Source organism: Lissotriton vulgaris, chromosome 3_2, assembly GCF_964263255.1.
Source record: "Lissotriton vulgaris chromosome 3_2, aLisVul1.2, whole genome shotgun sequence".
Lineage (NCBI taxonomy): Eukaryota > Metazoa > Chordata > Amphibia > Caudata > Salamandridae > Lissotriton > Lissotriton vulgaris.
The window spans coordinates 212,478,594-212,493,503 of NC_141690.1; the positions used below are offsets into that span (position 1 = coordinate 212,478,594).

The 14,910-nt window shown below is 42.3% G+C and overlaps 1 protein-coding gene across 1 annotated transcript in view; it reads right to left on the minus strand.

Annotated features, from left to right (window-relative positions):
• The window catches only part of UVSSA (UV stimulated scaffold protein A), a 287,721-nt gene that overhangs the window by 4,226 nt on the left and 268,585 nt on the right, over nucleotides 1-14,910 (minus strand). Inside the window, exon 13 of the mRNA XM_086964233.1 lies at nucleotides 10,889-11,087. Within this exon, the coding sequence (XP_086820359.1) occupies nucleotides 10,889-11,087 (199 nt within the window). The remainder of the gene's footprint in view (nucleotides 1-10,888; nucleotides 11,088-14,910) is intronic.

Sequence of the window (14,910 nt, forward strand, 5' to 3'; positions counted from 1 at the left end):
TGGTAATCGCACTGTCCTGAGAGTAGTGGCTAGAGGACCCGCTAGATAGTAAACACGTTGTTTTGTTTCTTATTTTAAACAGTTCCCATGGACTAGATTCAGACTGCCCTGACGAGAATTCTGCAAGTCGCTAATCAGGATTCGAAATGCGTCGGCACCCCATTTTTCTTGTTTGGCCAGTTGGCCATTGTTATTTGTTGCAGAAATGGGCAATGCTCCTGAAATTTAATTGATTAGCTCCTGTTCAGGCCGTGGGAGTTTAACTGTTGAAAACGTTGTGTTCTATTTTCTCCCCGTGTTCCTAATTGTTTGTAAGAGTCCCTGTTTCACAAATGTTTAAGGTTTTGCGGTCCATGTATTCATGGTAATGTTTTTTATGTCAAAAAGTCACTGTTGTTCTAATTGTTCACCACACATTTGGTTTATTGCACATTTGTATTAAGTGTTTTGAAATTACATATGGCTAAGACATGAGGTTGATAGTGGTCTTAGTTCTGTTTTTTGCGAATTTTTCTTCTGTAAACTGAGTACAAAATTGAAAACATAAATTGTTTTTTGTAAACTAACAAGTTGTGGTTTACTTGTACATGAACTAGTGTGTACTTGAAGTAGTTTGGAGGCATAGGCAAACATTTCTATTTCATATTGTGTGGCCCTGCCTACCCTCCTTCCCCTTGGGCCCAGCCACCCTTGTGTTTTTTGACTTTTAGAAAGTTGGCATATTCTTGTCCTAACCATTTGATGTCTGTAACCTGTAGCCTGGATCACATGACTAGATGTAATGGGCAGTTGACCTTTGTGTAATCCTCCCAGACAGTAACATAAAAGAGGTACTAGATGTTATCAGGATGTGCAATTCTGAAAAGCTATTTGGGGTGGAGCTAAACCTGACCACATTTGCACTTCAATAGGGGCTGCCTCAAGTGTTGACAAAGAACGTAACACTAGCCTTTGGTAACCTTAGACATCTTGGAACCAAGGTAGGGAGGAAGTAAATTCCAGAACCGAACCATCTGTGGAGATGAAAACTCCAGAAGTTTCTTCCACTTCAGAGCTAGCACCAGGTATAAAAATAGGATCCTCATAACAACTCTTTAGAACACTCATGGACCTGCAGATCCTACAGAAGAAGGACTGCCCAGCTGCTTGAGCCCTGTTCTACTATCTGGGAAGGAAGGCTGGGCCTGTTCCCTTTATCCCAGGCTACCTTAGCGACTCCCAAGGGTCTGTTGGCTGACTTATCTGAGTTACAGGGGCACAACAAGCTCAAGAGGCCTCCCTGCAACTGCCCAGCAGACATGCTGCAACCGAACCCACCTGGGCCTGCAACTGGACTTGCCTGGTGTCTGTAAGAGTGAGTCCCTGATCTCCAAGTGGTGCCTCCCCAGGGCCTGGGCAGGCATCAGAGTGCACTCCTTGGGACACAGACGTTTGTGCCAAGATCTTGCCGCCCGCCAACATGAAGCTCCAGTGAACCAATGAGGTGGATGTGACATACATGCAAGGAACGTACCCCATTCAAGAGATATAGCTGCCTCACAGGAGACTAGGAGATAACAGGTGGTGTGAGCTCCCAGTTGTGAATTGCCACAATTTGCTTTATTTATTGCTCCCTACATACTTTGGAGATAGGAACCTATCGAAAGATATTTGCCCGCCATGATGCATCAACCCATAATATGTTTCACAAAAAATGCTCAGATAATGCGAGAAAAAAACATACACTTGTTGAATGGAACATACACATTTACAATCATAAAAATGAGATCTTGGTTTAAGCCAAACTTGGTTAAATGGTGAAAAAACATCATTTCTTAGGTGTTGTCTTTAACAAAGAAACATATGTAATACTTGCACAGAGGTGGCTCCTAAAACAATGTAATTACTAGTTCAATACAAATTAAACACTTCTCAATTGGCTGCATTTAGTAAAACACAATGAGAAATACAAAAAGCAAAATGTAACAAACAGCCAGTGGTTAAACAGACTAAAATTACTTGGATTTGTGCACTCAGACTTAGTCTTTAAAAAAGAACCTAAATATATATTATGTACATATTTAAAAGGGACAGGCATGCTTTCCAGATTATTTACACGTGCTTCAGCGAAATAGTAACACAAGATCTGCATTTCACGCTTCAGCATCTACAGCCCCCAGTGACCACCAAAGCGAAGTTACCGAAACGACAATCCACAACACCCAGTATGATTTTCCCGCCACTGCGACGATGGTCTGCGACACCTAGCCTGCTCTTCATGCTACAACGACCATCCACAATGCTTCCCTGCATCTCATGGCCGTCTCCACCAGGAACCTGACTCTTCACGCCGCCCTTAGAGAAGGGAACCTTTCCTGTGGGCCTAACCTGGTCCCTGTATCTGGCCCGCACTTCATCGTGGTTGTCCTGAACTTGTGACTTTCCCACAGTCTAGCACGACGTGATGACCGCAAGTGGTGATTTGTGTTTTTAGGTGCTGTACTTGCCTCAACCTTCGAAATTGGATATCTTCAGTTCTAATTACGGTAATTTTGTTGTTTTGGCGTCAAATACTTTATTACATTTTACTCTATTTTTCTAAATTGGTGCGGGACCTTTCTTGTGTTGTGTTTACACGTTATTACTGTTTATGTGCTGCATAAATACTTTACACATTGCCTCTGAGCTAAGCTCGACTACTTTTGTGCCAAGCTACCAGAGGGTTATGCACAGGTTTATTTAGATACTTTTATTTTTCACCTTGACAAGAATTATGGTGGTTGCTCGAGTAGGGTTTCACTCCCCTTAATCAATTACCTAATTTAACACACTTCTATAGCTGGAGGAAAGTTGTATCCATCCTCCATTTTGTGCCATGCTAACCAGGGGCCATTCAAAACAGACCCCACTGGTCCAAGCAAACTTGTAAACATGAAAAGGTCTCATTGCCATGTATGTGCTAAACATATACAACGTACACATGCACTCAACAGACACACGAGTGAAAGAGCCTGGGTGCAAAACATGTACCACACTCCTTACTGAAACATAAAAAAAGAATGCTTAATACTATTAAACCAAAAAAATCGGTATGCTGACACAATTGCTTCATATCAGCAACCGAAGACATGGGAAGCAGTCCCTGATCACCCAAATAAGGCGCACCTGGTGCGTTCCTTTGGGTCACCGAAACATTCTTGGGTCTTATTACCAGGAACAGACCCAGGCTAAAGAGTACATGCTACATTGGCATGTTAGCCGCCCTGTAAAGAGTCAAGATACCAGTTCCAAGCGCAGTTTGGTTGTTCAGAGTATGTGTGCACAACCTCGTACCCTTCCTGTACCAACAAGGGATGCACAACCGTGTACCATTCCTGTACCAACAAGGAGTGTGCGATTTAAAATTCAGAAAGATTTTCATTTGACCTCAGGTAAGCAACAACTTCTTTTTAAGAGTGTTATAATCTTCCAAACACCATAGTAAGAAGCTTTTGACGTGTAGATTTTTTATATAGCTGCATCTGATTAAAGATCGCCTTTTAAATGTGCTGAAGAGCAATTAAGTAGCCAGCACATAGGACCTAGGGAGGAAAGGTAGGGCTGACGTTAACTCTTCATACATCCAGAAACGTAGTCAGCAAGTACGGCCAGGATAAATGAATAAAGGGAAGGGATGTTTTGGGACAAAAGAGGGAATTAAAATCAGATTTGGAATGGCAGCCAATAACGCAAAAGGGCCCGCATCCATTTATTCATAATGATGCCGTGAGATCAAGCAGCTTTTTTTGTAAATATCTTCAAGAGACTTGACAAATATTGATTTAATATCTACTAATTGATTCTTATTTATAATGCCTTTATCGAGGGAGCTTCACAAAGCAGAAGCAACAAGAAGTCCAATAGAAGATGGAAAATAGAACCAGGAAGTGGGGAGCCCAAGATGGCCCTTCATTAGCATCTGAACTCCATCTTTTGTTTTCTCTTTCATAAAGGTTCAATAAAGCAAGGTTTCCAGCACCAGCTCCACTGCTGTGTCTAAGTGAAAAGTCACTTCCTTTGGAGTCCCACCAGAACTGCCATGGAAAGAAATTTTGAGGATCTGTCCAAGTTAATCTGGTGCCTGGTCTCAGAAGGGAACATGGAGCTGCGTGTATGTTGTTTTTTCTCCTTTTCTACAGATACCAAGGATATCCAACATATTAAACATCATGCCAGCTTTGCGAGATATTTTATTAACTTTCTGTAAGTATTTTGCAATTCTACATTTTATATCATATTAAACTAACTTGACCAAGTATGTTGTATAAGTGTAGGTAACCTGTAAGTCATGGTTTCAAACTGATCGATTAGCGACAGTACAAGTGCACTTAACGTAACGAGAAGTAATGATTTAAGGGAAAAAAATGATGCTGCAAGAAAGTTGTGGTCTAATTTGTACGAGAAAAGTGTCTCTGTAAACCTGCACAGTAGCCTTGACACTCAAATGTTTTACATTAACACCACTCTCTTGTGAGATACTGCAAATGAAATGCGATCCCACTCGGATACTAGATGTGCAAGTTTCCTAGGTGTCATTCGGAGACTACTTCAATTTTCAACACTGTAAATACTTAAGTTTGTACCAAATGCCAAGGTTGTTGTACACAGCTGCTGACTAGATATCCTTTTATGAAAAGGACAGGATGGAAGCTTAGGAGGAAAATAGTTATAAGAACAGAGGCATCTATAAACGCAAAACAAACTCCGCACACGTTTTCTTTCCTTTCGGCCAACATAGTAAAAAACAAAACGTATGTGTCCTTGCTATGATTGCAGAAATTTACACAGTGCTTTACATGCATTGTGTTTTCGATTTTACACATGCTCTCCATTGTGGATTTTCACCATTTCTCACTATCTTTGCTAGGCATATTTGAAAATAAAATAAGAAAGGAGAAACCCATCTTCCATTATAAAACACCATCTTAAGAAGGCTCATCTCAAATCTCTACTCTGCCCTCTTGTTGACCACTCTAAGCTATTTGGAAAAGTACAGACATATTTGGGGGGGATTTCATTTGGCAAAATTTTTGTTTGGTATTCTACACTAATTTATTCAACTATGAAACATATGGGTAGGTTTTGGTGAACACTGGGCACAGAGATCATCATTTTGGAAACCATTTTGCTCTGATCTAATATATTAAACCTATACAGTGAGTTACAAATATAAATACATTTTGAACACGTCAAGTGTATCACATCATGTGTGCCTATTTAACTAGCTTGCAATTAGCCAATATATTTTGTCTCTCACCTGTGCTGCTGGTCTTTGTGTCTCGACAACCACCCCGAAAGTAGCCAGAGCGAATGGAGGTGAAACAAATGAAGGGCAAACCACCAAAACCTAGACAAATGTTTCTGAAAGCAACCTTAAGCTCTGGTTCTGAGCCTTCTGCTTATTTCATACCACTGATATACTGAGGGGATTTTCAAAAAGTGGGCCTGCTCTATCCTATCTATTCATCCCACCCTATAGACACCAAGAACACAGCTCACATATGACTGGCTTCCACAAGCTCGGGAAAGCACAGCAACACTGCCTTGCTGTTTAAATGCACATGTTCTGTGTTCTTCAGCGATCTGTGCAGAACTATTTGCAAAACGTGAACCAAATTCACTTGGGTGGTAAACTACATTGTTAAAAGCTATGCCATAACTGCAATCCAAGAGAGTTGGACGTGTAGGAATTCAAACGTGTACTGTTCAGATGAGTTCAGATGCATAAAGTAAGACCGTAACTTGTTAGGCCATCGCACATAAGCAAAAAAAACCTCCCAGTGTGTCGTTATACAGTCAGATCATGATCCCCAAATCAGAAAGATTACAAAGTGCATTGAAATTGCATTTATATAGCGCTGGCATCCCTGAAAAGGAGTTGAAGTGGTAGGATATTCTAATTTGGAACTTATACATGATAACTTTTAATATCTTATTTTCCAAGCCATTGCTAAATCTCCAGCAGCTATTTTCATTAAACAGAGAATCGACACAAACCGTCAAGTAATACATTTAGGTAAAGACCCTGGTTAAACTAGTCATGACTGGGTGTGACTTTAGTACTTAAGTGATCTTGCTCGCTTCGTTAGAAGACCTTGCCAAACGAACAAATACCAAGTTGCTGGCTCATGTGCTAAGCTGATTTTTTACCTTTGTACGAGTCATTAACTATAGAGGAAGCTTTAGGAGTTTCCACATCTTAGCAGCTGGACTGCCACTCACCGTAGCTGATATATTCTGGCGAACTCCTTAATAAAAGAGAAATGTGAACCCTTCAGCATCAAACAGAAACCCAGGAGATCAGGGAGAACTGGGTTTGCGGGGGATTGGTAGGTGGCGGGATCAAAATGAAAAGCATTGTATGGGAAGGACCAAGATAGGTACATGTTTTAGGTTGTAAATCCCTGTTTTTTTTTAAAGGAATGAATGGATGGACGAAAATAAAAATGTCATTGCCTTCCATTCTTCAGATAAAGAGAATGAGGAGGTTCCTCGTGTTTCTTCAATAATCATCACATAACTTAGTTGGTTAGATTTCCACAGCTGTAGACTTAAGATATTTTAAAGCTTTACACTTGTAGTGGTTACAGCTCAGTAGTGAACAATACCCATATTCATCATTAATTCATACAGAATACTATTTGCTAACCTGGACCTCCTCAACACTTAAGTAACATTTAAGCCCGTGCTGTTGGGTAACCTGATACATTTTAACTTCACTAGGTTCTCCCTTTACTAGCAGCTGGGGACTACAATAAATCCAAGACTGGACGTATCAAAGGAGCTCTGCAACAGAAAGTCACCTGTTCAGGCAGAACAATTTGCAAAATATAATTTCAATTACTGTTTATACAACCTAAAATGAGCTACATTTGAAAAAACCTACTTGAAGCCTCAAAAGGAACTACATATGGTCTTTTTGCGAGACAAGTATTTGTATATAGACAAGGTAGGTCGGAAAAGGAGCCTTTCACTCTACAAAGTTAGGTTTATATATGCATAAATAAATAGCACATAAGCTAATCATTTCAGTCGTCCATTGGCAAACTCAGGGTTCAGACACTCTCTTTCTTGAATACCTAAATTGAAAGAAAATAACTCTTAGACGATCTTTTTCTGGGAGCGCACCCTACAGATGAAACTCCATTTCCTCTGTCCGAAGAAATCCTTTCTAATTAACCTTGAAAAGTAAGATGCATTTTTTGCTTTTCCAGTGCCGCTTTCCCATTTATCTGAAACACTGAACTCTTATAAAAAAAAATAGAGGTTGGTTATCCCTTCTGTCGCTCCTGACTGAATATTACACAATGTGCATGTGTATGTATTGTATCTTTGGCAACCTCACTACTACTTAAAACCCATTCTTCTACACTGACTACAAGGTGGAGATGATGAGATCCCTGGTGAAAACAGACATTTTTGAAACACCATTTATATAGGCGCGGCTGGTCCATTTGGGCGGAAGGGCCCCGCCCTCCCCCTTTTTCTCCGTGGGAACAGTGTCTGTCAGGCTGAACAAAAGTCAGCCTGACAGACACTATTCACTTTCAGTTTAAGCAGCCAGGAGACACACATGCGCATTTAGCGCTGGCTCCTGGCTGCCTGAACTGAACTTTGCTGGCCTGAGAAAGTCACAGCTCCGTTGGGCGTGACTTTCTCAGTTCAGCAAAGGTTGCTGAGGCCCTTCCCTCAGTGACGAGGGATGGCGTCACCGATTGCCTCACACCTGGGCGCTTCAGTTTTAAGCCCTGAAGTACCCAGGGTCGAGTGTCAATCAGTGACACTTCATCACAGAGTGGGGTGGGGTCAGTAGTCTCCCTGACCCCATCCCACTCTGTGATGACGATAGGACTGCTGCTTTCCCTCATTGGCTGACCTTTGAGGGAAGGCAGCAGTCCCAAGCCTCCTGGAACCTCCGAGGCAGAGCAGAGCTGGCTAAAGGTAAGTGTGATTTAAGTTCTTTTTACATTGCTTGGTGCGTGCTTGCGTGCATGTGTGAATGAATGCGTTTGTGTGTGTGCGCGCCTGGTTGTGAGTGTTATGTGTATGTGAGCGTGTGTGTGTGTGTCCCGCCCACTCCCTCCTCCCAAAACCTACTGGCCATCATTGCATTTATACTAGGTTCTTCTAGAAACTCAATGATACAGACAACATCAGCCAGAATTGGCCTTAACTTGGGTACGCATGACTATAAAAACCAGCCGTAACAACATTTTACTGGATCTGTGTAGATGCAAGAAAAAGTTCCAACCACCCGGTGATTTGCGGCAGCAAAGCCTGCAATTTGAAGAAAAAAACAACAGTTTGCAACTGCAAACAATCTTTTTACAATATATCAATGCCCTTTTACCAGCCAGAAAATTCTTTGAGTCGTAAAAGGGTTTTTGCGCTCCACTATGAAGCACAAAAAGGAGATTGCATCAAAAGGTTATACCTATTGAGCATGGGAGTTGCAATGATCTATATCAACGGTTTAAGACAGAAACTGTTGCTGCAAACCACTGCAAAAGACAACCGGATAATGGACAGAATGCAGAGCAAATCAAACATTCACCCCAGTCAATAGATCATCATGCCACCCCAGTTAAGGCCCAGTCATATGCCAATCAGTCTTGACTCTGTGCCTCATGAGAACTGTCCAGCACAAACTGCCAGCCCAGGTCATTCCTGGACCGGAAACAAGCTTCCAGGGACCGGTTTCTTGGCATCACCCCTTATCAGCCAGGCTAGCTTGAATCCAGTGGCACAGTGAGCCTAGGACCCATGTTTGGGCATACTCAGCGCACTTAAGGCGAGAAAGCAAGTGACACAGTGGATGGAATGCAGAGAAAATAAAACATTCACTACCAGTCAATAGATCTGGATTTAATCCATCCTTTTTTGCTCACCATGCCACCCTAGTTTAGACCCAGCCATACCTGCAAACCACTGATCAGTTATGGGAAGTGGTGGTAACAAATTCTAAAAGGGGGAGCTCAAAGGGGAAGCTGTCCCCGTGGGGTAACTTCCACAATGGGAATAATGTCAGGTGCTACGGGGAAGACTGCTCCTCATGATGTCTTCCCAGACAGGACACATTTCTTTTAAACACAGCACCTGCCACTGTAATGGTAATAGGCAGCTTTTAAAAAAATGTTTCCGGTTTAGAAATGTAAATGCTGAGATGGAGGTCTGCTGTCCCCTGCAAGCCTCCATCCTGGCATTTGAAGCCAATCACAGGGAATTGCAAAACGTGACCTGCTTAATTAATTTTCATTAGGCAGATCAGTTTTTGATCTTCTAAAAATAGAAAGTATGCTATGCGACCTATTCGTACATACGTTGCTTTGCAAATTGCATTTATATTCTCAAACTAGTTGGTGTGCAAATTGCACATTCCTGGTTTGAAATGGGAATAGCACATCAGACCCTTAGTCCTAAAATAAGGCCTACTGAATATCTTCAGCAACTTGCACTGCACTATGTGCCAAAGAGAGACCTGCACTTATTAACTGAGTGCTTAAGCCCTTGCATGCTCATGACAGAGCCGCTCCGTCATGAGCCGCGGTTGCGCTGTGCTCATGACGGAGCGGTTCCGTCATGGCCCGGCCGCCGCGCCTGCGCGGCGCGTTCTATTGTTGACGGAACCGCTCCGTCATGAGCACGGCGCAACCGCGGCTCGTGACGGAGCGGCTCCGTCACGAGCATGCGGCCGCCGCTCTACCCCCCCCCCCCTCCCCCCCCCAGCGCTGTGGCGGAATTGCCGCCGCAGCAAAGGGGTTAATAGCCTAACGAGCCTTCAAATAAGATTAAGCACTGAAGATGGGTCTTGGATGTCCAGAATCCCAGGCCTGTGGAACAGAGAGAACCTCAGCCGGATGGCAGAATCAAAGTACAGGCACTTCAGAAATAGCCTTAGAACCAAGCCAAGCAGCAGTACTTACGAATGAACTTCATGCATATGTGAGTTGTGACTGAAGAAGATTAGTTTGCCCCCCCTCCCCTTTACCCGACTGTCCTCTTGTTTTCCCTGTCCCACCACATACAATCCCTGGAGCCCCTAAGCGCTCTGAGGCACCTGAAAGGTGACATGCAGTGCTCTACACAACTATGTAATAAATTATGTCAGTCTTGTTTGGCACAAACAAATCTGGGTTTCTCGTGAGCAGTAAACTATCTTGAACCCCAATGGTAAATAGGAGTTCTAAATCTTGTTTTTTGTATCTAATGGTCTTAAACAGAGAGTGTAGCATTTTACCCATTCCCAGAACATAGGTTAGTCCAACAAATACAAAAGGCAACCATTTGACTAATAAAATGCGGGAGGATTGTCCTATATTGCCTTCTCTATCACTGGATCTGACATACAACATCAAACAGGATGTAGTATAAACCACTCCAAATTGTCTACAATGATGGTCCTTCATTTATTCATGCAAGTTTGTCACTTTGTGATCTTGTTTGCAGAGTAAAATCTTCCTAGAAAGCATTATCACAGTTATCACTTTCCAGAAATCCCTTCAAGGGCAAACACTCTCTGTAACTGGTAGAACACTCTTCCAATGGTTATTCACTTAATTGAGAACATTTAGGCATTACATTGATTCCTGAAAACTTTTTCCAACAGCAAAATGTTCTTTTAAAGAAAATCAAATTACATGCTCATTAGCACTATGAAACCAGTTTAGTGGTAATATAGAAAATTAACACAACATATCATACTAATCCTTTAACTCAAGTGGTCAGTATTAAATTGAAATTGCATATCAAATTTTTCGTGCCATGTCCAAAACAGTAAGGCGATGCACAGTGTCTTCATATGCAAGGTAAACTCATTATTTATATATTCATGCATTATTAACCTAAGTTAATATCGAGTTTGGTATCTTACTTGTTAAAAACCTTTTTCTCAAGCCGTGAACGTGATGTGTTTGCATTATGTTTTAGATCAGTTAAATTTGGATACTTATTTTTCTTTCCTTTTTTCTTTCCTTTCCCCTTTCCTTTTCCTTTCCCAGGGCATAAAGAGGATCCTAGGTCCTCTCCAGTGGCTGCTTCAATCTCCCTCATGAGTTCAGGGTCCCGCCAATCTAACAAGGAAACAAAACATTACACAATCTTGATAATTACAATCATATGTCGAAACAGTACAATTTGTGGGAAGACAACACAATGTCAAGTATTTTAGTCACACAATATACAACAATTTGCACGTCATCAGAATTCCAAATTCTAATCGTGCAGGTGTATCCCTGAAATACTGCCAGACGGGCAATGGAAGTATGTTCACAATGAAAGAAGTCTGGAGTATATTACCACTTTTACTACTCATTTGTTAAACCATTAAAGTAATGTGTATGAAATTTGAATCTCTGAAATCTGAATATAAGTAGAATACAGTCAAATCCAAGACTATAGAATCCTGCATAAAAATGTGTTAGGATAAACTCACAAACAGTAGTACAAGTAAGCAAAACACTAATGTAGTGCGGGTTGTACCATAGTAAAGTTCCTATTTAGACCCAATGAAACATGCTTCTTATCATTGAGTTACCATTTTTCAGATGATGATCGGGCCTAGGCCTGTCTGGAATGCGGGTAGTGGCAGCAGAATGGTGTAAACACACACTTTCACGCATGGCTGGAAACTCCAATCACAAAGCAGACAAAAGATTCAACTTTTTAATCTGCACTTTTCTTGCCAGTGTTTGGAATGATGCAAAAACACTTTGTATGGTTTTGCAGAACTTGAGCCAACTTTCCATCGAACCATATGGAGCTTTTTGCATTCACTGTGGTCTCTCCTTGTTGTATATACTACAATTGCTCTCTAACAAAGGTGTATTAACAGGTTAACATACGAAGTAATCAATTGAACACAAGAGTTTACATTAACAACAAAAAAGTTCAAAACTGAAATAATAGTAGATTCTTGATTACTCCACATCCACGATGGTGGCTATCCAGAAAATAGATGCTTAACTTAAAAAAACGACCTATCCGCTTCCATTTGGAAGAATGAAAAACTCAAAATCAATAAAAAATGTATCTCCTGGGTCAACTGGAAGAAATCAGGGATAGGTTTATTTCTCGGAATTATGAGAATGGTGTACAAATCATTTGTATAATTCCAAAATGAATTTAAACTCCACAAGAGAGAATGTTAAAATTGACTGAGACTTGTAGTTTTGTGGTAAATAAAAGCAGACTAACAGCGTAGCCAGTCAAAATTGTCAATAAAAAGATGTAAACAAAAAAAATAGCCGTCCAGGATTTTAGAGATCATGCAAAGTTGCCTTCAAATTTAGTAAATCTTGAAAATACAAAAAAACCAAAATTAACAAACCAACTGATAAGTGAAATAACAACTTAACTGAATTAAGCTAACCCTTCTCCCCTAAGAAAATTATTCAATCAATATGCCTGCTAAGTTTCAAGACTCTGATAGATATACAAGCCATTTCATCTGAGGTAGTACATTTGCACGTTACCTGCATCTTGTAGTAAATTATAACCTTGCTTTTGATATTGGAAGCCAGAAGCGTGATGTTGAGAAATTAGTGAAGTAAGCATTTTCTTCTTGTAACGGTCTCCCAAGGAAATAACTAACAGGGGAGAAGAGGATCCATACTAGACACCGGCATCAATCGCACCTTCAGATACAGCTGACCTAAGTGGCGGATTTAACTTTTCGATTGAGCACTTGGGACCATGATTCTTCCTGGCCCACATTGTCTCGTTCTCCCTGGACTGGAGCAGTCTGGCCCAACCATCCATGTACTATTCACGGTAATCCTGCCCCGCCACCCCACCCTAGTCCTGATGAAGACCCCCTTCTAAGGTTATAAGGACACCTTGCTTTTCATTTAGAGTTGAAACGTCGACAACCAACCCTTGCACTAGCTTGCGCCACAATCTGAGGAATACCACATAGGCGCATGTAGCATGGTTTTGCCTGATACTTAATGAACATTCATTGTTTTTCCTCATCTGGCTCTACGTCAAAGCCAGTATTTATTGTCTCACCAATGGAAGAGGTTCCTCAGGACTGCCTGGCCTACAGCCTGTCTTCTTCTGCCGAGGTCTCCAGGCAATGTCTTGTGAAGGTGTGCATGCTGCTCCAAGTTGCAGCCCTGCAGATATCTTTAATCAGGACTCCCGCAAAGAGAGTCGTAGATGAAGTCATAGACCTTGTAGAGCGTGCTCTGACTGTGCCCTCTAGAGGCTTGCCCGCTGCTGAATGACAGAATCTTATTGCACTGGATACCCACCGAGCAATACCCTGTTTGGACAGGGATAAGCCCTTGCGGGTAGCAATAAATGCAATGAACAGCTGAGAAGACTCCCGAAATTCTTTGGTACGGTCCAAATAAAACTTCAAGCATCTCTGCACATCCAGTGAATGGAGTGCCCTTTCCGCCGGCGTAGAAAGTTGAGGAAAGAGAGCCTTAAGAATCATTTAAAAGAAAGTCCGATGGCGACTTAGGTATGAACTTTGAATTAGTCCTTAGAATCACAGTATTTCTCTTGAATTGGAGGAAGGGTTCCTGGATCGTTAGAGCTTGCAACTCACCAATTTTTCTTGCCGAAGTGAGAGCTAGAAGGAGGGCCATCTTCCACGAGAGGTATTTCATATCTGCTCGATGAATCGGTTCAAAGGGATGCTTCATCAGCTGGGTGAGAACCAAATTCAAGTGCCACGTGGGGGGAGGAGGCCTCACTGGGGGAAAGACTCTAAATAGGCCCTTGAGAAATTGCTTAATAATCCTGGCTGACCAAAGGGAAGGCCCAGATGCAGTTCGTCTATAGCGAGAAACTGCTGCCAAATAAACCTTTATGGATGAATGAGCCAGCCCCGCCTTAGCCAAAGACAAGAAATAAGGAAGAACCTGGTGAGGCTGAGACGAAAAGGGGTCGATGTCTTCCTGTTGACACCAGATACAAAATCATTTCCCTTTTAAATGGTATGTCTTGTTAGTAGAAGGAGCTCTAGCCTGAGAGAGAACCCTCCTTCTCTCTTCCGAAAGATCTAGACCAACAAACTCTTGCTGCTCAGGAGTCATGCTGACAGGTGTAAGGAGCGAGGATCTGAATGCCAGGCCTGGCCCTGGGACATCGTGAGTAGATCCCGGACCGTCCGTAGAGGACGGCGAGGGACCAGAGAGAGCAGGTGAAGGTCTGTGAACCAAAACTGCCTTGACCAAGCTGGAGCTATTAGGATCATCCTGCACGGCTCAGTTTTGATATTGTTGAGTATTCTAGGTATTAACGGAATGGGGGGGAAGGCGTATACAAATGCGCCTGACCAGGCTATCAAAAGCGCATTCCCTAGCGATCCGCGATGGTGTAGCTTGCTGGCACAAAACTGACATTTTTTGTTCCCCGGGGTGGCAAAGAGATCTATTGAGTGTTTACCCCACAGGTGGAAAATCTCCACCAAGACAGTCTGGTTTCGTTCCCATTCGTGGCTGACTAACTAAAGCCTGCTGAGCATTTCTGCCTTCGTGTTAAGCACTCCAGGAAGGTGTTCTGCCTGTAGCGATATTCCGTGTAGGATCACCCACTTCCAAATCTTCTGGGCCTCCTGCGACAACGGAAGAGATCTGATACCCCCTTCTTTGTTTATGTAGTGCATGGTCATGGTATTATCCGTGCAGACGAGAACAGTTGAACCCTGCAACCATGGAAGAAAAGCTGGTAGTGCCAGATGAATCGCCCTGAGTTCCAGGAGACTGATATGAAGAAGGCGGTCCCGAGGCAACCAATGTCCGCTTACATGCAATTCTTGAAGCGCTGCACCCCAGCCTTCCAGCGAGGCATCTGTAGTTACTACTTGAGGAGCTCGATTGATTACGAAGGATAGACCTGGGATACATTTTATTCCTTCATCCATCACAAGGCTACATTCTTCTT